Source organism: Glandiceps talaboti, chromosome 5, assembly GCF_964340395.1.
Source record: "Glandiceps talaboti chromosome 5, keGlaTala1.1, whole genome shotgun sequence".
In the NCBI taxonomy this organism is placed as follows: domain Eukaryota; kingdom Metazoa; phylum Hemichordata; class Enteropneusta; family Spengelidae; genus Glandiceps; species Glandiceps talaboti.
In genome coordinates, this window is record NC_135553.1 from 22,610,452 (window position 1) to 22,634,328 (window position 23,877).

Sequence of the window (23,877 nt, forward strand, 5' to 3'; positions counted from 1 at the left end):
CACGGAAGGAGCTGAAGTGAGTACGAATTTATTCAGAAACAGAGCAAGAACATATCCTCGATCATATCGATCAAACCGTAAGCAGATCGTGAGAATTGTCAAATTGTCTAGCTTCTTAAAGACAAAGCAGCTCAGATTTTGGATAAAGATACAACGGAGACTGGAAACCGAGCGGAAAGTATTCACAGCAATACCGTGGCGGGGTGAAGATCGATGGTCGATCTTCGACGACCAGATCGTGTTGTGACACTACAACTTGTGCAATAATGTTTATGTAAACATTTCAACAGGTGGCATAAGTTCCGTCGGAAACTCTTATAATTGAGCAGGTAAACTTTCACTTCAATAATGCCCAAGCGACTTCTTGATTTCGTGTCGTAAGACATGATGACTTGTATTGTGATACTTGACCGAAACTGGCAAAAGGTACAAAGTTGAAAAGTGCCGTCGTAATGATGTCACTGCAGTCAGATTAAAAAGATGTGACCTTGTTACCATATATACCGTACGTCAATACAGTGGCGTGCAATTTGCATACTTCTTTGAAAGCAAGACGTCACTTGGGAAAGTTTTGTTGTTATTTTTAACCTATTCAATACAGGTGTGAATGGAACTTGTGTATCATTGTATGGCTTCTGAGTCAGACGTCATGCCAGTTGACTTGTGTTGGCTGCAACTTGGACTGTCCATAATATATGTATGGATTTTCATTTAAATTGTGTTTCTAACACAAGCCTTTGAAGGACCAGGAAGATCCTCCATTATGGCAATTACATTTATATGAGCCAAAGTTTACAAAATGATATTGCAATGTTGAATCCATTAACAAATCCAAGTGAGATCTTTTACCAAGGTTCTAAAGATGTCTTTTTTAGTTTAGGTTTGTCCCCCCCCCTCCCTTCCTTCTGACACACTCAGTATCGCATCCTGTACACCGTCAGCAAGCAGGACTAAGTTTGTAATAGCTTCCATTTGGATGAAAGTCATATTATATCCTGAAATAAGGCCCTAATTTGTACATGTATGTCAACAGTGTCACTGCGGTATTTGTATACATATATTACAAATTTGATAGTGGGTGACATGAGGAAATACATATCAAAATGTCACGAACAAAAGAAATTTTTTTTTTTTCAAGTTTACATTTCAAGTCTCTTTAGTGTATAATACAATCAGTTCATGAAACTAAAACACTTTTGAAATTCATATTCTTTCATTGCATACAGGAACAAACAAATAACAATAAACACTAGAGAGTGAGGGGAAAGTTGTCATTCTTAGGGAATGGCAAGGTCTGGAATGGATGGAAAGACCAAACCAAATAGTCTTCCTCTCGTAGTAGACCCAGATGCCAATGCTGTAAGTACTGTATACTGTGAAATATGTGTGTTACCTCTACACTTATTTTTACTAATTTATCAAAACAATTTTTGTGCCAAATGCAAGCATTTCCAGAGGTAAATTCTAATGGAACATTTGTATTGAATAAAAAGTCTTTATCTGTAATTGTAATAATACACTGTATGGAGAATCTGGTTTGATAGACATTTCTACAATCTTCACTAAGAAAGCTCATCAGCCAATTTCAGCTCCTGGTACATCAACCATATAATACCAAACATTGATGAAAACATTTTTTTTCACTTAATGGCTATAAATGTTATGCCATCAAGTTGCCCTAGTAATCTTGCTAGATATGTCACCCACCATTTCAAAGTGTTATGAAATACCCTAGTGTTTATTGATCTATTTCCAGAAGTGAAAATAACTAGTACATGTACTTAACTAAATAAATAGCTATGGCAAGGCATAATATTATTCCGCGACAACATAGAACTACATGTACAAACATAGTCAGCATTTACCAGAGTATAATGTATATTTCATAATGTCCCCAACATAAATTTTCTGGCTATCATATTTTCAAAGTTAGTCTATAGTGCTATTCCTTCATCAGATCTTTCAGGGGTTAGAGATCATGTTGGCATCCAGACTATTTCAAAGTGGACTACAGTTTTTGATCATAAGATAGTTGTAATAAAGATTAAAGTGAAACTGTTTTAGTATTTTAGAATTTAGAATTTTTTTCCGCAGAAATGGTATTGAAATTGCTCATACTGATGGAAAATTTGAATTTAATTTTCTCTCATTTACAGGGCCACTTAGAAACAACATTTGGTGTAGGACCTGCTTCGCCACCAGTTACAACTATTACCTCAGGTAAATGAAAGTGCCATTTTATTGGGGGGGGGGGGGGGGGGGCTAGCCCAGAGACTCGGCTATCTGGCTTGACAATGTGTTTGCTGTCAAGGCAGTATACACATGTATCAAGTCAGATAACCAAGTCTTTTTTTTTTTGTCTTTTTTTTTTTTGGGGGGGGGGGTTAGAAGTGTGTGTGTGTGTGTGTGTGTGTGTGTGTGTGTGTGTGTGTGTGTGTGTGTGTGTGTTGGGACAGGGAGGGTTCGAAATGTGTAACTAAGAAACATGTATAATTATTGGAGGCTAGTGAAAATAACCCATCCTGTACATGAGGTTGAAGTACATATATGATATGGCTTATTGTAGTTCAGATGTACTCACACAACTGTCTATCTACATTGTACTTATCTCAATTTATGAGGAACAGAGATATGTACAACTACATGTTACATGAAACTGTGTCAAATCAAGTGAAATGCACTTTTGTGAACTTGACACTTCAGCAGTTTGATATTTGAATAAGGCATTGCCATATTGTCAAACCACCCAGTACACACATACTTACATGTACACCAATAAAGACAACACTGTAGACTTGTAAATTTAAACCTGATTTCACCATTAAACAAGTTGAAGTGCCAGTTTACTTGCTCTAATAAAGATTAACAATGCTGAAGTTTATTTGAACATTATACCAAGTTGAAACACTGATGTATGCAGCCTTGGTTATGTAAACAGATGAAGCAAAAAAAATGCATGTAAATGTAAAAGATACTTGCATGTATGATTTTATTAGTTTGCCAAGTTGTAGATTTATTTAATCAGTCAGTATGTGCTTCAGTTTACCATCACTTATTCAATAGTATACATTGTAATTAGCCCAGACTCTAACTCAACATAGTGGCTTGACAGAATATTGTGATGAACAACATTTTCAAGTCAGATAGCCAAGTGTCTGGGCTATAGTCTCTAATGTCAACTGACAATGTCATTCATAGTTTTTACTATATATTGAATTTTTCAAAAACCTCAGTAGGTACTTGCAAATTGCAGGGTAAAAGATAGTTGTTCCAAAGATATGTAAAAAGGCCTGTACATGTCATGGAAGTGATGATTTCAGTGGTATGCAAAGTTTTATGCACTTTGTTACATAGAGATATATTGGTAATTTGAGAGTCTTATGATTATGACATCAGCCTATAGCCTTTGTACAGGTATTCGACACTCACCCTTATAGTCTGGATGCCAATGTGGTCTCTAAACACCAATAAAGAGAGATCTGAAAGATTCAATGAAGGATATAGCACTAGACTATCACCCTTATGGCCCCAGTCTAGAATAGGCTATCTACATTGTTGTCCTGTGTCTGTGATAAGCTCTCGCATACAAGATGTACAGGCTAGGTGCAGAAAGACAAATATGAAATCTGAGTGAAGACACGGATACAGAAGATAGAGAGGAAAACAACAAAATAATAACAGTATAGTACAGCCCTGATCCAGGTGTAGAAATATATAGAGTCCTCTAAACCATGAACTTTGGGTCACTTTGATATACTGATAACGGACTCAACATTAAGATGTACTTAAGATAAAAGCACCTGCGTCACGTGTGCTAAAGTGAGGTCCATACCTAGGAACATCACAATTTGTCTAGTCTAATCTCAAATACCATGACCAGCATTTAAAAAAAGGAGAAGATATAAATATATTTTTAGAGTCCCTCAAATTTAGGACCGTGTGAATCACTAGAAAATTTTAAGTAGTGATGATCAACAAACGTAACTATGGATAATGAATTTATAATGGTTGTAAAATATCTATGCTGTATGGTTGTGTTGTCATTTATATCTATAATGGCATCTTCAGTTGACAGTTCATCATTTTCAAATGGTATAAGTCAACAAATTATGTACTGTGTCTGGAATTTGTGATGTAGAGGCTTCATATTTCTCTCTATTTAATTTTCTCTACAATTATATATATAATTTATATAAATTGTATATATATATACACATATACGTATAACTGTGCAACAAGGTAGTGTTTCTACACAGTTCATTATACTTTGTATATCGGTAGTTAGATATATTATCATGCACAGTCACATAAATAGAAAGGGGTCAAAGAATCTTTTTGACAGGTACACAGTTGATACAGTTGTTACCTATCATAATATTCACAAGTGTCAACATTTGTATTCAGCAAGATTACAGCATAAGCTTGATTGATACAAATAGCATGTTGATTATGATGTTGTTCAATGTCATACGCACAGACATGAAAAGATCGTTTGTTCATCTGTTTGGCCTAAGTAGGTTTTGCTAATTCAAGTGGAAAATGTTCGTTTCCATGGGTTATTTATTGTACAGATCAAACTGATTTGACTTGAAAACAGAGTCATACCTATTTAAGGACAGCTTTATAGGAGCAGTGTGCCCTTTAAGCCAATTTGATGCTCAACTGACCTGACGCACACAGTTTCTAGTGATGCACCAAAATTTGGTGTTCCCCTATCTCTTACTATGTGGTGACTCACAAGAAATGCCAGTTTCTATCATACAGACCCACAACAACAAAAATCAGCTATCATGAGAGGGCACACTGTTTAGGAGACCCGGAAGCAATCATTAGTTTTGATAGCTTTTGCGTGTACCGTGTGTCTGGTCACTATGTACATGTAAGTGTCTACACCATATCCTTCTTTGATAAAGCTTAAGCAGACAATATTGTGGATATCTTGAGATAAACTTGACTGTGTAATTTACACTACCATCTGTTCTCAAACAGGAAACACAAAATAATGCTGTCTTTGTTTTTATTGTAGGAGACATGTTAACACCGATGTCACCAAATAGTCGTGATCGCAGTGCCTCTAATTTGTCGTCATATGATGGTGAAATGGGACTAGACTGCCATGATGAAAAGGTACAAATATCGCTATATTTCCTTGTGAATTTTGAGAATTCTATCTTTACATGTTACAAGGTCAAGGTTGAATTCTGTTAGAATTGTGTACACCACAAAAATGGATTCATGCATCTTATCTTATCTTCTAAAGAAGAAGGAAAGCATTGAATGACGTTCATATATATGCTTCGATTCTAGAATAATTTTATCTATTAATACTATAGACAACAGCAAGCTTAACTTCAAATAATGTGTACAATGTAATGTGTACTCTCTTTTCCTCAGGGTTATGTATTCAGTGTGTGTGTGTGTGTGTGTGTGTGTGTGTGTGTGTGTGTGTGTGTGTGTGTGTGTGTGTGTGTGTGTGTGTGTGTGTGTGAATGCATGCATTCTTTCTTCACAGTTCAATAACTTCATTTCAATTGTGTTTTGGTGTGAATGATAGCTATATCTAGCATTCATAAAATAGAAGTTTTATGACTCTGACTAATAGTCAGTCTATTGGCAGGTTTTGGACAAATTTGAAATGTTCCATTTCCTCATTACCAGTGAATTGTGAAAATGTACATGAACTGTATGCACCTAGCGATGTTACGGCTAGGCATAAAACATAGCAGCCCCCATTATAATTCAGTGTATTGGTGTAAAACTTTCCATCTTAAAAACATGTACTATACACACACTATTATACTATTACCACATACTTGATCAAATGAGGAGTAACTATCATGTCCTGTTTAGAAAACGGACTTTGGATAGTAAGCTACATGTAGGTATGTGTTGTCCCTGTTTATTTGTATGAATAGTTAAAAACACATTAGGAGTATAAATGTGAAATGCTTACATATTACTAACATGTGTCCTTGTTTACCGGAGGCTATCCAAAACTTGACCTCATTAATAACAAACATCATAGCCTTGAGCAGTTCATGCTATCACCACATCTGTTCTCTTTCTCACTCTCTCTCTCTCTCTCTCTCTGTTTCTTTGTTAAATACTAACCAAAATGAATAAGCTTTCCTCTTTTCAATTCTCTTTTGCTTCTGCTTCGTAGTTCTCTTTCTTACCACATCATAGACGTACCAGTTCCAATATCTCAGGAAGATCATTTCCTTCTGTTAGTAGTGATGAAGAAGAGGTAATAGTTAAATATTTCAACTCATGCATATATTTGCATATTGATTAGGACATCTGCATAATTCTACTTAGTATACAAGTCATGCTATCATTAACACATATCATGTGCATTGACTAGATTGTAGTTACTAGACATGTGTAGTTCACAGTGTAATTGTTACGATTATACCATTTCACTATATTGTAGTTCAGTATAGTCTTGAATGGATGACATGTATACATTATGTATGTCAGTTATCAGTTTTTGAATGGTTCTAGAGTGGTCCAACAGACTCATCTTCTACAATGAATTCTTATTTTCTTGTAACCACAATATACAAGTACAATTATTACAATGTCAAGACATTTGATGTGTTATTTTCATAATTCAAAACACAGAATTGAATCCTTTTGAAATATTTAATCTTGCGTATGGACACCTTGTGAAAAGCTAGGCATAAATTTTAGTCAACACTTTACCATTTTCAATACTGAAATAGGGTTTCCCTTTTTCGTGTCGAAAATTCCCCTCTCAATTTTTAATTTTCCACCTTTTAACAAAATGAAAAATGTCATGAGAAATTGTTTTCTACCCTATTTCATGTATTGGTACAACTACAAGATGTTATTCACTCTCTTTTCGATGATCAACACATTTAATTTTGTTGAAAATCAGTATCTGCTTTGTATTGTATATGTTTATCTTAATTTGCATATTCAAATATGTGTTGTTTTCATTTTCACTCACCTTTGACCTCATCAATTGTATCAGGATGATGTTTTTGTTAGCCTTGTAAGTTTTTATTTTCACTCATGCACTGCATGGAAATGCTTTGATGCCACAATTTTTCCCTTTGCTTTATATATCTAGTTACTAAGTACTTCGTTAAAAATGATTTTTAGCTTTGCTTGTGTACACAGTCTTGAGACTATCTCAGACTAGTCGTACATGTAGGTAACTCTTCCCTTCAGAAGTTGAATTCTAGTACTGCTAAGATTTCAGAGAAATATGGATAAGAATGGCAGTTTATTTGAAGTTTCCAACTATAAAAAAAATAGCCACTTTTAAATATGTATAATTATATACTTCAAATTACTTGTATACATGTTGAAATGTTGGAGTGTCATTCTTCCTGTGATAGATGTGATTCACAAGGACATTGACATTTGCTGATCATTAATAATTGACAGATATAAGTTCCTGTACATAGTGTATTGTCAATTGCATCTAGAACAGAACCATCTATGGCAATTATTGTGGAAAACAAGTTACAAATTTACATGGCACAAGCTGAGTTTAGAAGATTTACTTTACTCGAATGGTTTACATTCATGAAACTTTTATTTAACTATTCTTTGTGTCAAGTTCATCTACATTGTATTCATTGTACCTCCAATAGACTGAAAGATTAATCGTTGTTTCTGCATATGTAATCACTTATAGTTGAAGCCAGTGATTACATTTAGTGGGAAACAATGATAAATCCATACCTCCAATGGCATAAAAATTGTCTTCTAGCATAGTTAGCACAGTTACCAGTATGGTTTCCATGACATCTAAGTGTCACCTGTGTAAAAAATTATAGAGTGACATTGAATTCTGTATAGTTATGCCTGAGTACCAGGTGTGAAGCAAATAATGGGTCAGTATGAATCAGTTGAAAAAAGAAATTAACCCCCCCCCCCCCCCATGTATAAATTCAGCTTGTGCCTCTTAAACAATCAAAATTGAAAATAGAAGAATCATGCCATTCTCATCCATTGATAGTTCTGATGTATTTGATTGTACAGCATGGTCTTATAAACTCTTTTCTAGTTAGTAGTATTTATGGTAGTAGTATGATGCTTACATGTACATGATATAGTTTTGTGAGTAACTTTTTATGGTAACATCTACATCGTTGATATAGTTTGACTTATGTATACCTCAGATCACTAAGTGGTCTGAGTGTATACTTACAGGAAATTTGAGAAGAAAAATAGTGAAGTTATTTATCATTGCATATGACAACATTTCCTCTCAGGCAAAAAAAAAATATAGTTGTGTGTTTCTGATAACATGGCCTCAGAAAATAGGGTTGGTAGGTTAGGATTTTTAAAATTTTATTTTGTCTTTTAACTTTTTATTTTTCAAAAATATTGTTTCGACCCAAAAAGAAACAAAATGTTGGTCAGAATACCCCTTCTGTGCATGTGATTCTTTTGATGAAATATGTATACAGACATCTCTGGGGAAAGAAAACAGACATGCATGAAGGTCAATAAAACAAAAAAAAATCTTATCTTTTTGTTTTAAATGTTTAAAAAATATGTTTAGGGTCGGCAGCTTAAACTAGGGCCGGTCATGTTATCGGAAACACACAATTATTTTTATTTAGCCTTATATATACAAGATTTGGTTTACATTGATTTGTTTTAAACAATGTAGAACAGAACCATCTAGTTCTTAGGCATGCTATATGGTATTTTATTTCTATGTTATGTGGTATGGGGCTTCCTACACTGTACTTCAATCTCTCTATAGTCTGTACTTACCATTAGGATTTGATAAATAAGTCATGACCTCAAGCCATCTATTAGAATCGTTTTCCTTGGTTTATTGATAGGAAATCCTGGTTTTTACTGAACCTCCAAACAAGAAATTATTCTGTCTGCTGTGTAGGAAAGTTTATAAAGATCCTGTCATTACACAATGTGGGGTAAGTATAGTTGAACTTTATTCCACTAGAAAGTGAAAAGAAATATATAGTAGGAAGCATAGTCGGTGAAAAGAATTGTTAAAGCAGTGCATTGTGGGTGATGACCATGGAGACAGAACCCTTGAAAAGTCTACGGACCAGAGAGACATACAAAATGAATCAGGGGATATATATTACATGGCGCCTGAAAAGGCACTCATCTTAAAGTTGGAAATACAATTATTTTCATTAATTTTTGGTTCTGGATCATGGAGAGTCATTTCATTGTTTTATATCACCTATATTACATGTAATTCCAGGGAAACACCAATTTGAACTTCTGTCTCATTTGGGGGATTTTTGCTGTGCGCCACATTGCCTCATAGGATTAGGAGTCAGCAGAAATGTCTGCAGTAGATGAACAATGAATATTCATGATTTTTCACTGAAGGTAATATGTACTTAGGAGTCAAGATTTAATATTCATATATTTATACTTTATCTTTCAGCACACCTATTGTAAGCTGTGTGTAACCAGAGGAGGACAAGGTAAGTGTTCATTCACAAGTATTGGTGTTCATATTGTAAGGAGTGTTCAATTATAAGGTTTAGTGTTTATGTCATAAGTTGTAGTGTCCATGTCGTAAGATGTAGTGTTCACTCACAAGGTATACATGTAGTATTCATTTACAAGATATAGTGTTCATGTCATAAGGTATATAGTGTTCATGTCATAAGGTGTAGTGTTCATGTCATAAGGTACATAGTGTCCATGTCATAAGGTGTAGTGTTCATGTCATAAGGTACATAGTGTCCATGTCATAAGGTGTAGTGTTCATTCATAAGGTATAGTGTTCACCAGTATGCATAGTATGAATTTAAAGTCATTCTCTCCTCTGTGGTATTTGAAGTGCTGATATGTAGTAGTAAATACACAGTGACAAGAAAAACTGTATGCATGCATGAGAAGAGACGTATCCACTCTTGAAATGTTAGCCTAGAGAGTTGTCATTGGTTTCAAATCTAGCAATCATATCCAATTGACTGAACGCCACGTTGGACACCATGTTTTGCCTACGGCAAACCATGCAAAAAGTTGTCGTAGTAGCAACGGTAACTAAGGTGGGTGTGGCTACAGTGCTCAGGGCGATCGGTCAATTGGATGATTGCTAGACATGCAATTGCTATAAAATGTGAAATGTTTCCCAAAAAATAAAAAAATGCATTTCATAAATAAACAGTGCAAGTGAAATGAAAGTGACTCTGCAATGTTTAACTAAAATATGAAATGTTGTCTGTTTGATAGAAAAATGTCCAGTAGATGAGATGAAGTTAGCATTTGTAGTCAATAACATAGCCATGCATGAACAAATAGGAGAACTATATATCCATTGTAAATATGGCTGTCGGCCTTCAAGTAATGGTGTACCTGGAGAGTTTGAAGTCAATCCTAATGGCTGCCCTATGACAATCAAAGTCAATGAAAGAAGGTATGTGTGTTTGATTAGATATTACAACCCAGTACGTTCAGTGGAGGTAAAATGTGAGTGACACTAGAGGCCTTGACTCTATGAGTCACAGACTAATAGTGATGAAATCCTTCTAGCTGTCATGAGTTTTCCAGCTGAAAAAAATTGAGAGTTAGAATGCATGCACAATCTTCATTCAAAACATAATGGGAAAAATAATGGCAGTTTGCATATTATGAATCCTATTTCGGGTTCAACAGAACCAACTAAATAGATGTAGACTCATGTTGTTGACTCAAGTCATGTTGACTTTCAAAAACTATGGTGTAAATTCCATATTTTCTGTTTGTATGCTTGCTATAATGTTTTTGTCAAAAATTTTGAATATCTCAACTATTCATTAAGTAGAATCCATATACAAGAGCATTACAGCATCATATTCCAGGCCAATCTGTTGCTACCAGTTTAACTACATGTTCTACCATAACAGAAAACACTTTTTGGGTACTTGTCACCGTGTACATGAGGGTGAAAGTTCATAGGTCAAAGGTCAACATGTGATGACGTCACAAATAGACACTAGCTATCTTATAATGAGGTGTATATAAATAGAATGTTCTTAGAAGTCTACATGTTGTATTATATCATTGTTTGCTGATTGTCTAAGCTGTGCTTTCAGGCAACAAGTAAATTTGCATAGTGTTTTTTTCTCAAAGAGCTAATAGGTGTTGTGAAAATATCGCCACTGTTTTACTCTTCAAATGACAAGCAAGACCCTGTGAAATTTTATGTCAATAAATCTGTTCTGAATGAAAATGAAAGATTTAAAATTAAACTTTTAAAAAAAAAAAATGTATAAAGAACTGCATCTGAAATGATAATCACTTTATATTTAACTTTTTTCTCTCGCTTTCCAGATCTCACGAATGTGAGTGTGGGTATGCCCAAGTACAATGTCCAAATAACTCTGCATGTCCTATGATACTGAAAATGGTGAGTATACATGTAGCATACAGTTATGTGTACTCTTTAGCTCAGTATAAGCACAGATTTGTTTGTATTGCCACTCAATCACCAATTAGAAAGATTTGTCAACATCTCATTGGCTGCATTACAGTTGACTGTAGTGGTCACCTATGCAACTAGCTTGGTGGCCAAACTGTCTTACAGTGGTTACCTTGGCAACTAGCTTGATGGCCAAACTGTCTTGCAGTGGTTACCTTCACAACTAACTTTATTATTAACTCCTGTTACTTTGAACAGGGAGAAAATGTGGAAATATGGGTACAATGCTGCCATAATAAGTAACTATATGGATTTTTTTGTAAATATACAGTCAATTTCAAAATACCGTACAGCGTTTCTGTTTGATACAACCATGAAACCAATAAGAAACTGGACATGCTACACTTTATAGATAGCAAGATTGAACGAGTACAGTTTCTTGCTACATTTTGTCTAAGTGAAATGAACTACACATGCCAACATACAGACATCAAATGAACACCGCAAAGGACATTTTACGTGCCTTTCATCAGGTGTTTGATACTAAGAAAAACATTGGCGCCCGAATGTCTGCATGGAGTTGCAATACATTTAAATGGTTTATTTCATTTAGACTAAATGTATAGCAAAAAATGTGATCTTGCTATTGAAGTGTAGCATATGCAGTTTCTTGTTGGTTTCTGTATGGTTGTATCAAACAGAAAAGCTGAATGGTGTTGTGAAATTCACTGTTATTTTATGAAAGAATTAACATGTAGGTACTGTTGTATACACTGACTTGATACTGATATCTCTTGACCCATAGGACTTAGAGGCCCATCTGAAAGTATGTGATCAAAGAAAATGCGACCACATTAAATATGGCTGTATGTTTGTTGGTACTGAGCAAGAACTGCAAACCCACCTGACGTCCTGTCGCTACGAGTCCATGAAGGAATTCCTCCAAAGTACTGAGGACAAAGTTGGTGAACTTTCACTTAGTTTAGAGAAGAAAGACCAAGAAATTGGATTTTTGAGGTCGATGCTAGGAAAATTGTCTGAAAGAGTGGATCGACTTGAAAAAGCTAATGAATTGAAAATTGGTAAGTACTTTTGATTTGTAGCTCTTGATTTTATTAAAGGGACACAAGTTGGGTGTATACTTTTTTTGGCAAGACTTAAAAAGTCATTCCTAACTACCATTTGTAATTGACTGAACAAAAACCTGGTATTAACCCGGATCCAATGACGTAATTTTTTATACATATCAAAAAATTTCCAGGAGTCCATACTAGGCAATCAACTGTTCTAACAAATCCAGAAAGCAATCATTGTAATACATGCAGCAACATTAATATTATTCTAGAATAGTTTGATCAAGGTTTTATGCAAGTATTTTCACTCAAGTAAAAGGTTTATAAACTCAGCTTGTGCCATTTTATATAAACTGAGTTGCACTTGCCAAATAATTGAGACACAAACACACATTGTGTATATTTTCAGTTCAAAATAGGGAAATGTATTTTGGTAAATAATTATCAAACTTATGGTCCTTTCTCATAATATACCAGTAATGCCCACACAGAAAGTATGTGATGTGATGCAGCTGTTAATTGGTTCTCAAGTGAAACCCTCTTTCCACTTATCCACAGTGTATTACCAAGAGGGGACTAACTTTGTAATGTTTATAGCTTTTGTCATGATTGTAATTATAACCAACTGTGTCAAAGTCAGTAATCATTGGAAAAAAGTTTAAACTTTTGTTTGATAACTGCCATTCACTGTGTTGCTTTGAAGAAAAGTTTAAATATATGTTTTAAATATTGTTATGGGTTCTTTTTCTTACAACAGAATATCTTGATGAAAATCAGTCCAGACTGGAGAAATCAATGGGTAAGACATTTACCATACTCTTCTGTTCATTTAGTTAAATTTTTTTGTAGCAGCATCTTTGACTTTGTGGTATAGGATCAAGTCAACAATATATTGACATGGACAATTTGGTCACTGTTTTCACATCAAATGAAATCCATTCAATATGATTATTACACTATATCTGTCTTTTTTAAATGTCATTTATTTCATTCAGAATTTCATGTTTGAAGCAGAAGTGAGACTCCATCATATGAATCCATATTAACAATATTGATGTTTATTTGTGGAATAAAAACTTGTTGGAAACAGTATGTGTTAGAGTGTTGTGTAAGAAGATTTGATGTTTATTTTTGGAACATACATGTTTCCAACAAATTTTTATGCCAAAACAATGTAGCAGAGTGTTGTGTAGCAACATGTGATGGTTATACTTGGAACAAAGACTTAGTTGGGAGGGAAAAAATTATTTCATAATAGCCACTTCTAAATATCTTAGAGAACTTGTCATTTCAAAGTTTAACAAATAAACTGTTGTATTCATTCATTCATTCATTCATTCATTCATTCATTCATTCATTCATTCATTCATTCATTCATTCATTCATTTACTTTGTTATCATTTAATGTGGTTATGTTCTGTCTTAATGTCTAGATGTTCTGGATGAAAGTCACAACCGTATGTCAAATGAATTATATGATCTGAGAGGAGAATGTTCCATGATTAATGATGAATTATCTCATATCAATGCTAGGCTGAACTCTGGAGCAGTTGGTTGTAAGTACATCAAATATTACCTTTGCACTCATTATACTACTACAATGTAGTCAGTAATTGTACTACTCTGGCAATCAATTCGCAAGGTCTCAATTTACTAAGATAGACACAAATTAAAACTATTGCTGCAACATATCAATATAAGCTATTGAATTAATATTGGTGTTATCATACTCACAGTAGAGTGGCATTTTTGATGACTTCCATTATCTTGCAGAGTATATTTTGGGGGACTTCCAATATTTACACTATCTTGAATCACAGCTTAAATATATCTGAACAATGGAAGCACCCACTTGTGTAATCTACCACATTGAACAACAATTCTTTTAGTTTGTGTCTGTCTCATACACTGTGACATCAGAGTAGTATTTGCATTCTGTAGTTGTCACTTTTATAGCTACATCACATGTAGAACATAACAACGTAAATGTGAAAACACTGCAAACAGCGTGTTTAATTTGTGTAGACTAGATTGTTCTTCTTCTCCTACATATGATTGATATCATGTTTTAGCTGATATTGGGAAAGCATGAATCCCTCTATAATCTTGTTTGATTTGTAAATGTTTACTTGAAAATACCTTCATAGTGGTACACCTGTTGTAACTGTTATTTTTGGGAATGGTCTGTGTATTGACTTAAACTCTCTCACAGTCCTTGGAGCTTTGCATTACTAAAATCAAAGCTAAGCGAATTATTTTGTATGTACCGATACCATCTACATAACCGTAGTCGAATATCCTTGTACTGTGTGCCCTCATCAACCACACAGAGATAACCATTCGCTGACATGTGACTGCATTGCTCCATGTTTTTGCGAAGCCTGTTCAGACTTTGGACCATTTGAACTTTATCAGTACTTTTGAATTTCCACTTTCCACATTTCTGTTAAGACAGAAAGTTTTGTAAGACTTTCATAATAGGTAATGAATAAAGTAAAGAACTGATGCAGGAAAGCATGTATATGTGTGTTACATGTAAATCTAGATTATTCACTTGTTCCATTAATTGTGTCGTCTTTCAGGTTATGATACTCAGCCTGTGTTCAAGTGTAAAGGTACATTTGTTGGCCATCAAGGACCAGTCTGGTGTCTGTGTGTGCATGGAGATCTGTTATTTAGTGGGTCTTCAGATAAAAGTATCAAAGTATGGGATACATGTACAACATACACATGTCAGAAAACAATGGAAGGACATACTGGTATTGTATTATCGTTGTGTGTTTATGGGTGAGTTGAAAGTTATTCCTGACTTTTTTTCATTTCAATAATCATCAGATGTAGTGGGAAATATTTTAGTGTGTAGATTTGTCAAAATGAGCACACTTTGAAAATATATTTCTACAACACTGACCACCACAGCAGCCATATGTTTCTGAATGGCTTAAGTCCCAGGGCAAGATTTGAACCTGATTGTGCCTCAGTCAACCCAGCTGTATAATTTGAGACCTGGTAGGATAGAGGTTGTAATGTGAATGCTTTAATCCTATACACTTATTGAGGCTGAAATGGATTGTATGTTCTCCAGGGAGTTGAGAAAGTAAGAGCTACTGTGCCGCTATAGATCCATGCCAGGGGTAATAATTGTAAAGTGTTTTGAGCACAGAATGGGAAAGCACTATACATGTAGAAAACACCAACATAATTACTACTGTAACATTATTAAAGATGGCATTTCATGTAGACAGTTTTTCAGTTTTGAGAATCTTTGGTACATATATAATCTTTACACATATACATACCTGTAATATATGTACATAAGTACACATGTATTTATCACAATATGTATGTCAGAAATAATCATATTTGAACTTTCCTTTCAGAAACAAGCTATACAGTGGATCAGCTGACAACACAATCAAAGTAAGTGTCTAAAATGTAATCTACAAGTTATGTGAAATCAATAATCAAGACCTGTCCTGTAACAACACTGCAGTTATTTACTCAATAGTTTCAAAGACTCCTGGGTTGTTGCAAGACAATTAATTTTCACTTCCCTCTCCCATATCAATATTCATTGATCAGAGTATATTAGAGATTTATAAAAAAAAAATTGTTAAAGTTGTTACAGTAGTAAATACTTGATATGTGGGAATACTGATATTGTATTGTAATTATAATTTCATGTCAATATATGAAAAGGTTATGAGTACAATCATGTGTATATTGACAGTAAGGAACCTATTCTGTGATCTATGCCTTTACACGGCGCCCTCAAGCATTGGCCAAACCCTTTCACATGCCATAACAGGGCGCCCTCATTCGTTGGCCAACCCCTTTCACATTCCACTACAAGGCACCCTCATGCATTTGCTAAGTACATTGTACTCTTAAGCGCAGCCTAGTGAAGGCAGAGTGACATGACATATCATACAGTCTATAACTTATACTAAGGAATCAAACCATTGTGAAAAATAGAATTGGAAGTCACAAATAAACATCTACTAAATGAAACAAGTGTGTCAATGTACTTATTATTTTACTACATTTGTACCGATCTTACATATCGGGTGATGTTCCTAATATATGCTTACATATAACAAGGAATAAACCTATCATAGTACCATCACTACCTGATTATAGAACTAACCATTATTTGTTACCTTAGGTATGGGACATTGATAGCCTACAGTATGTCAAACAGGTAGAGGCCCATGACAATCCTGTGTGTACTCTGGTAGCAGCTAATAATATGTTATTTAGTGGCTCATTAAAAGTTATCAAGGTAAGTACATAATGTTACAAATATAAAGTATGGACGTTGTTCTTGAATTGAAAAGTAATCTTCAAATATAACAGTACAGTGTGATTGAAAATGTAAGTAAAAACAAGCCAACTCATCATTAGATAAGTCTTGTGAGAAGTATTGAATTATCAATGAGATATTGCCAAGCAGATTTATGATTTATGATTTACAGAAAAGTGTCCTCTCCTCTCCTCTCCTCTTCTCTTCTCCTTTCCTCACCTCATCACTGCTCCACGTCAAATCGCACACCACACCACACCACATCACATCACATCCCATCTCTCTCTCTCTCTCTCTCTCTCTCTCTCTCTCTCTCTCTCTCTCTCTCTCTCTCTCTCTCTCTCTCTCTCTCTCTCTCTCTCTCTCTCTCTCTCTCTCTCTCTCTCTCTCTCTCACACACACACACACACACACACACACACACACACACACACATACACTCTCTCTCTTAACCTTCCATAATTATATTTTTAGGTGTATGATATTCATACTCATGAATTCAAGACAGAACTAACAGGACTGAATCACTGGGTGAGGGCGCTAGTAGCATCCGGCAACTATCTCTACAGTGGCTCATATCAAACCATCAAGGTAAGGCATCATTAATGGCTACAGATGATCAACCGCAAGTTTAATACCAGTCAATTAAAAGAACTTTCAAAAATTAAGTTTTCTACCAAATGTTATCACAAGAACACAATCAATATATCACAACAGATATGGACGAGTTGTCTCTCTAAAATGAAAGACAAGCACAGCTGATAGATAGCTTCCAGACTTGTTTTAAGTTCAGACATCAGAAACCAAAAAAATAAAGAAGTATTTGTTATCTGCAATTTACAATATTCCATCAATTTCACATGCACACATGAAACTAACAGGTAACCAAGATGATTCAAAGTTAATGTTGATAACATGAACAGAGCAAAGAGAAAAGTTGATGTTGATTTACAAAATTTTGTAATGTGATTACAACTTGTACACATTGTTCGTAGGTATGGGACTTAAAGACACTAGAGATAGTTCATGTTCTGCAGACATCTGGTGGCAGTGTTTATTCCATTGCTGTTACCAACCATCATCTCCTTGCCGGTACTTATGAAAATTGTATCCATGTAAGTATCACACATCCTTCTTGATTTAAATGTTTGTATCATTTAGAGAGACTTTATATTCCTAAGTCTCAATGCCAAAAAAGCCAGTTAATTAGACCTAGAGAGTCATTTTGATGGAATCATCCCATTTTATGCGAAAAAAGGCCACTTTCTTACACAAGTATGATGAGATATGTATGTCGTCTATGTGACTAATTTAGGAGCAGTAACATTATTTGTGTCAGAACTGATTGGAAACCTAGTAATGTTTTCACATTTAGATGTATTTGATTTTGTGTGCCAAACCTGTATTGATAATATGAAGAAATACAAAGTTACGAAGTTGTACATTTCATCTCACCATCATGCCTTATTTTATGCAAAACCAGAAATAGCTTGTACATTTCTATAAAGTCAGCTGAAATGAACAATTGCAGTGTTTAATAAAGTACATATGAATGCTTTCCATAGGTGTGGGACTTGGACAACTATGACCAGCAAGAGACTTTGACTGGCCATGTTGGTACAGTGTATGCCTTAGCAGTAATCCAAGTACCTGGCAGTACTAGAGTATTCAGTGCCTCCTATGACAGAACACTTAGAGTAAGTAATTAGTCACCGATTTCTTTGATACTTTCACTCGTAGTATAAAGCAGTGTTTCCTCTGAGAATATTTTGAATGTATGCAATTTTAGAAATGAAAAATGTACATTTGTATGATGACGAATGTGTTCATGGGATTAAGTTTTGGAAAATGGGAGGTATAGATACATTTTTGAGGTAATGTATAATGCTATGAGTTACTTTTAACCAAGGAAAGAAAATAAGTGTTTGACTGAGTCAACTTCAATCATTTTTCTGCCTCATGTATTTTGATTTCTTACCTATGCAATAAATGTATCCCTGGCAAGTATTAATAATCATTATATACACATTGTAATAAGCTACATAAAATGCAAACTTTCATTTTGATCGCGGATGGTGTTACTGTGGTACTAGTGTACAAATAAGCCTTAGATGGAACACTGCATATAAGTTACCACTCCTACAGCATGATGTCACAAATAATATGTTGATAATCTGTTTCCAGTCTGCAGTCTACTTTTTTAGGACATATTGTGTTTGTCCTCAATAGGCCATTCCAGACTGCAAACAGAAATTGAGAATACAGCACCCTCACTCAAATTTTGGGTATCATCACCTCATAATACTGTTTCTTAAGAGCTTTGTCTCGATTCGTATTTTGTAGAAGTGTAAAAAAAGCTTTTCATATTGTTCAGACATCGAGCAAAGCAGCAGTGATTAACCAAGTAACCTATACCATGTATACCCCCAAGGTACACACAGACAGAAAGTAGAGCAACACCATGGCAAATTTTGGAAAGGCCTATAGGATGTGAACTCATGAAATGGTTGACATGTTAGTTGTCCACTGTAAAACTGTGACAGCATCAACATCTAGATCTATTCAGGAAAGGGTTCACATTTTATAACGGAGTTTATCTAATTGAAATGCAATCAGTGAATGTCAGTGATATTATTATACAATAAATTTGTACACACAGGTATGGAGTATGGAGAACATGATTTGTACCCAGACATTACTAAGACATCAGGGTAGTGTAGCATGTCTTGCCGTGTCAAGAGGTCGGCTGTTCTCAGGTGCTGTTGATAGTACTGTTAAAGTAAGTAAACACAGAAATAAACCACTCTTAGAAAAATATTTACTTCAAGGTTCAATTCAACATAACTAAAAGGATATCAGAGGAAGATACTGACCAACAAGTCAAAATCAGTTGTACTAACAATCACCTCATTTAGTGATCCACAGATTTAAACATCATGAAATGTGAATTCACTTTCTATTTGTATGTCCTCTATACAATGATATTAGAAATGAGTTCTTTCCATCACTGAGAACACATACATATGAACATAAGCTTGTTGAAGTCCTTTTCCTCAAAAAATAAAACAGTTATTTTGCAACTATCTTAAGTTTGTATTTACTAAAGGCCTTCAAACGGAGCGATTCTCTTCAAGTTGTAACAAGGGTTTAATATTGTTAATCCAAATTTCTTGTATTCATGTACTTTATTCATTTTGTATATTTATTTACCCTTAGTGTAATTGTCAAAGTACTTTTCAGTCACTCTCCGTCTCGCTATTCATTTACTTTGTAATTAAATATACTATGGACTGGAGCCCTGTTACTGAAATAAAGAAACTGAACTGAACTGAACATTTAGAGATCCCATATGATTGCTGAAATCTCATACAAGACAATCTGTGTATATTTTTTTTTCTCATTTCTTAAATATGGTCTACTTTTTTTCAGGTGTGGCAATAATTCTAAAGTGGACCAAACAAGTTTGTTGGTTGGCTGGCTGCAGAGACATTACTGTGATGTCAGGCTAGTTGTTGAACTGTGTATATCTCAATACCCAAGTGTAGTTTCTGTGATGCAGCTCATAAGCTGAATTTTTTTAAAAAGATTTTCCTACAGTGGTAATGTTTGAAAGTCATTGTGTACAGATTCATTGTTCAAACAACACAAACATTTGATACCTACATCACATAGATGTCGGTACTATGTAAAGTTTATTTTTTACTTTGAGGATTACTACAATCATGATGTTTAATCTGGAACTAAATAAGATGTGTGTAAATTGGTCAGTAAACCATGGTTTGCAATATAAAGCTTGTGTTTGTGGTACACTGAAATGTGTTCTTTTCATTGGCCATCGCTAAGCTGCCGTATAAAGGTGAAATACCATACATTTATACTTACATTCATATGAGTATTTCATATGAATTGAAACCCCATGTTGGTATGCTCACTTTAACACATGTTGTGAAAATCATTTCACCCCCCCCCCCCCCAAAAAAAAAAAATTCTTTACTTTTGGCAAAAACGACTTATTCCACAATATTAATAGAATGTCCAGTGAATATACCATTGATAATTCTGTTGCAAATTGTCAAATTATGTTGTACTGAAAATTGCTGGCTTTTTATTGTCTCCAAGTAACACAAACACCCTGTTGCTTGAATAAACATACCAAAAAAAATCAGTTGGTGGACTTAAAGAATAATTCAGATTCTGATAGTAACATATTCAGAGATATTGAATCATTCATTATGGGAATTATAACATGGCTGTTTACATCGCCATGACAGTACACATCACAATACAGCATATAAGAACTGAATTCTGTTATCCAAGGATTCAATGGTAGTTCTCTAAGTAGATGAAAGTGATGGCCCTGAAAAGAACCAATCAATGTATAACAGTTACAGTAATCTGATTAAAATCTGGTCCAGAAATATCGCTCAATTTCTTTATTTACCTCTATTTCCTTGTCATTTTTTTTTGCTTTTGTTGATCTGGGAGTGAACACCTTCTTCATATGCTCAAGACCAAAATGTATTGTAAAAGGGCAATATTCAAGTAAAAAAAATGTAATGCTTATAGTGAATAAATAAATAGCTGTACACTACGTCAGATTTTAATCAGATTGTGTATGACAGAGTTACAGTGACAAATAACGCACAGGTACAATTTTCAAGTCTAAGAAAGTCCTACCAAGTATGAACACTTTTAAAATTTACTCATAAGTAATCATTTGTAAGTGATTTTATAAACTTTGAAATTCATTCATTTTCTATTTTACCACATATTTCACTTCAACTTATTGTATTTATTTCTTTGAAACAATAATGTTTAGTAGAGACTTCGAAAATAATTTAAGTTCTTGTGTTCAACAGAACATTCTATAATCAGGTTACAGAAGTCATCGTGAATTTGATATAGCCTGTAGGTGTTGTTATTTCAATTTGTATATAGCACAAAATTATGAACACATTTTAGATGTTGTATAGCTGCAATAACAGTTTATTTGAGAGGTAGTACCATGAATCCATTTTAGTTTCCATATACTTGTCATTTTACCATCCCGATGTTATATTTTTTTTATTCTGTATGTTAATCAGTACAACTCATCAGTTAAAAAGTGTTCACTAAGACAATGAAATGAAATTATCTTTGCCTAGAATCCAGGTGAATTGGGATTTTGAATTTGGATTTGGACGAGGAAATAATGAATTCAAAACCCCCATTCGTATGGATTCCCCATTCTAAGTTTGCCAAAAATAAAGGGGAGTTGTACACTGTCATGGATAAGATGGGAAGGCAACTTGAAGTTAAGTCATTGAGCACTTTTTCCTCACTTTTGTAGACAGAGAGAGAGAGAGAGAGAGAGAGAGAGAGAGAGAGAGAGAGAGAGAGAGAGAGAGAGAGAGAGAGAGAGAGAGAGAGAGAGAGAGAGAGAGAGAGAGAGAGAGAGAGAGAGAGAGAGAGAGAGAGAGAGGGAGGGAGGGAGGGAGGGAGGGAGGGAGGGAGGGAGAGAGAGAGGGAGAGAGACAGAGACAGACAGACAGACAGACAGATCGATCAAAGAAAATCAAGCCGACAGATAGCTTCTAGACTTAGGTTGGTGTAGGCAATTAGTGTACACTGTCACTGACTTCTAATGTTGACTTTACATTCTCATTTACGTGGGACATGAAATTCCATTCAGAGAATAGTGACTAGATACTAGACACAATTATGTATTCAATATTATGCATTCTATTACCCAATAATGTATAACCAAAGACACAATGTCAAATTATTTGGTTATGTTTTACATAATCATGCTTTAATGTTAAATTTACAATCATGGTACTTTTAGATTAAGTTTTATGGTAATTTCACACCTCATGCTGGCCAGGGGATTGAAACATTGTTTGTTTGTTTTCTTGTATTTACGTACTAATTTCATATTGATTTCAATGTCTTATGAATTTTGATGTTTTCCATTTGATATCAATTTACAGTGCAGGCCACTTCCTTCAACAAGTAATTAGACATTTTTTCCTGATCATTGAATTATTTAGCAGTGATGTGAATTATTGAAAGATATCATTTTAGTATTCTTGTTAAATCTTCAGTTTCTGTTCAGGGACTGTGTTCTAGACAAAACCATTAAACTGTAAAAAAAAAAATTCTTATCTTTCTGTAAATTTACAAGACACGTCACTCTGAGTTTTGATCATCGTTCATGAAATAATACTTACTTTTGCATTGAGGTCTCTACGATTTTGAAGAAAGCATTCCCGATGTATTTTCCACAAGAGATTCTATCGCTGCCATGTATCTGGACGGGAAGGGTGACAAAAGTAACCCTAACATAGAGGCTGTATCAAAGCCAATCAATCGATCTCATCTGACTTTTTCCATCAACATCACTTCAATGTGTTCGTTGACCCGTTACTGAGCTGAATACCAACACTATACAGGGAAGCGTTGAACTTGATTCCTGATTTTTTAGTGTCTCATGAAATGTACTTTTGAAATATGAGATTGACTATGTAAACATCAATGTTGGAGAGACATCTGATGTAAACATATATGTATGAACCATGGTGTGTTTCAGTGGGTGACCATACCAATATTGTTAAAGTGACCATGTGGATGAGGATTGGATATTTATTTTGGATTTTTTAATTCATAAAACAATTTTATCATGGCTTCCTACTTGAAAAATCAATGTGAAAGAACATCGACAAAGTGTGTATTTGTAACTCAATACATTGCAATCAACTAAAAAAAAATGTGTAAAAAGCTTGTTATTGTACGTACAATAACAAATATTTTATACATTTATTAATCTTTTGCAATTTATTGATTTACAAACAAGGACTTGGTATATGTTGTTTCACATTGATTTTTCAAGTAGGAAGCCATGATAAAATTGTTTCATAAATTAAAAATCCAAAATAAATGTACAAAATAAATACCCAATTCTCATCCATATGGCCACTTTAAGAAATCAACATGGTTTACTGTTTTTGTACATTATGACCGTTTATTTCACTTTCCAGTCTTAACTTTCTGTATATTTACACAGTAATGTATTATCAGTGCCTTGTGTAATAAAATAACTATTATGATACTCTGTTGTGTACACTGTAAAAATTGATGAATAAATT

The 23,877-nt window shown here is 34.3% G+C and overlaps 1 protein-coding gene across 2 annotated transcripts; it reads left to right on the forward strand.

The window, feature by feature from the left end:
• Positions 1–11: 11 nt before the first annotated feature.
• LOC144434973 (E3 ubiquitin-protein ligase TRAF7-like) lies at positions 12–22,032 on the forward strand. Of its 2 annotated transcripts, XM_078123502.1 has the most exons (21): positions 12–329; positions 1,227–1,359; positions 2,157–2,220; positions 5,027–5,127; positions 6,164–6,247; positions 6,998–7,018; positions 8,832–8,924; positions 9,413–9,452; positions 10,210–10,393; positions 11,290–11,365; positions 12,183–12,459; positions 13,208–13,249; positions 13,884–14,006; positions 15,033–15,237; positions 15,831–15,870; positions 16,616–16,732; positions 17,228–17,344; positions 17,749–17,868; positions 18,319–18,450; positions 19,413–19,532; positions 20,183–22,032. In XM_078123502.1, exons 2-21 carry the CDS (start codon positions 1,285–1,287, stop codon positions 20,192–20,194), a joined length of 2,043 nt encoding a protein of 680 aa, XP_077979628.1. In that variant the 5' UTR covers positions 12–329; positions 1,227–1,284; the 3' UTR covers positions 20,195–22,032. The 2 variants fall into 2 exon arrangements, with proteins under 2 accessions (XP_077979628.1, XP_077979630.1); XM_078123504.1 differs by lacking the exons at positions 6,164–6,247; positions 6,998–7,018.
• The last annotated feature ends 1,845 nt before the right edge of the window (positions 22,033–23,877 follow it).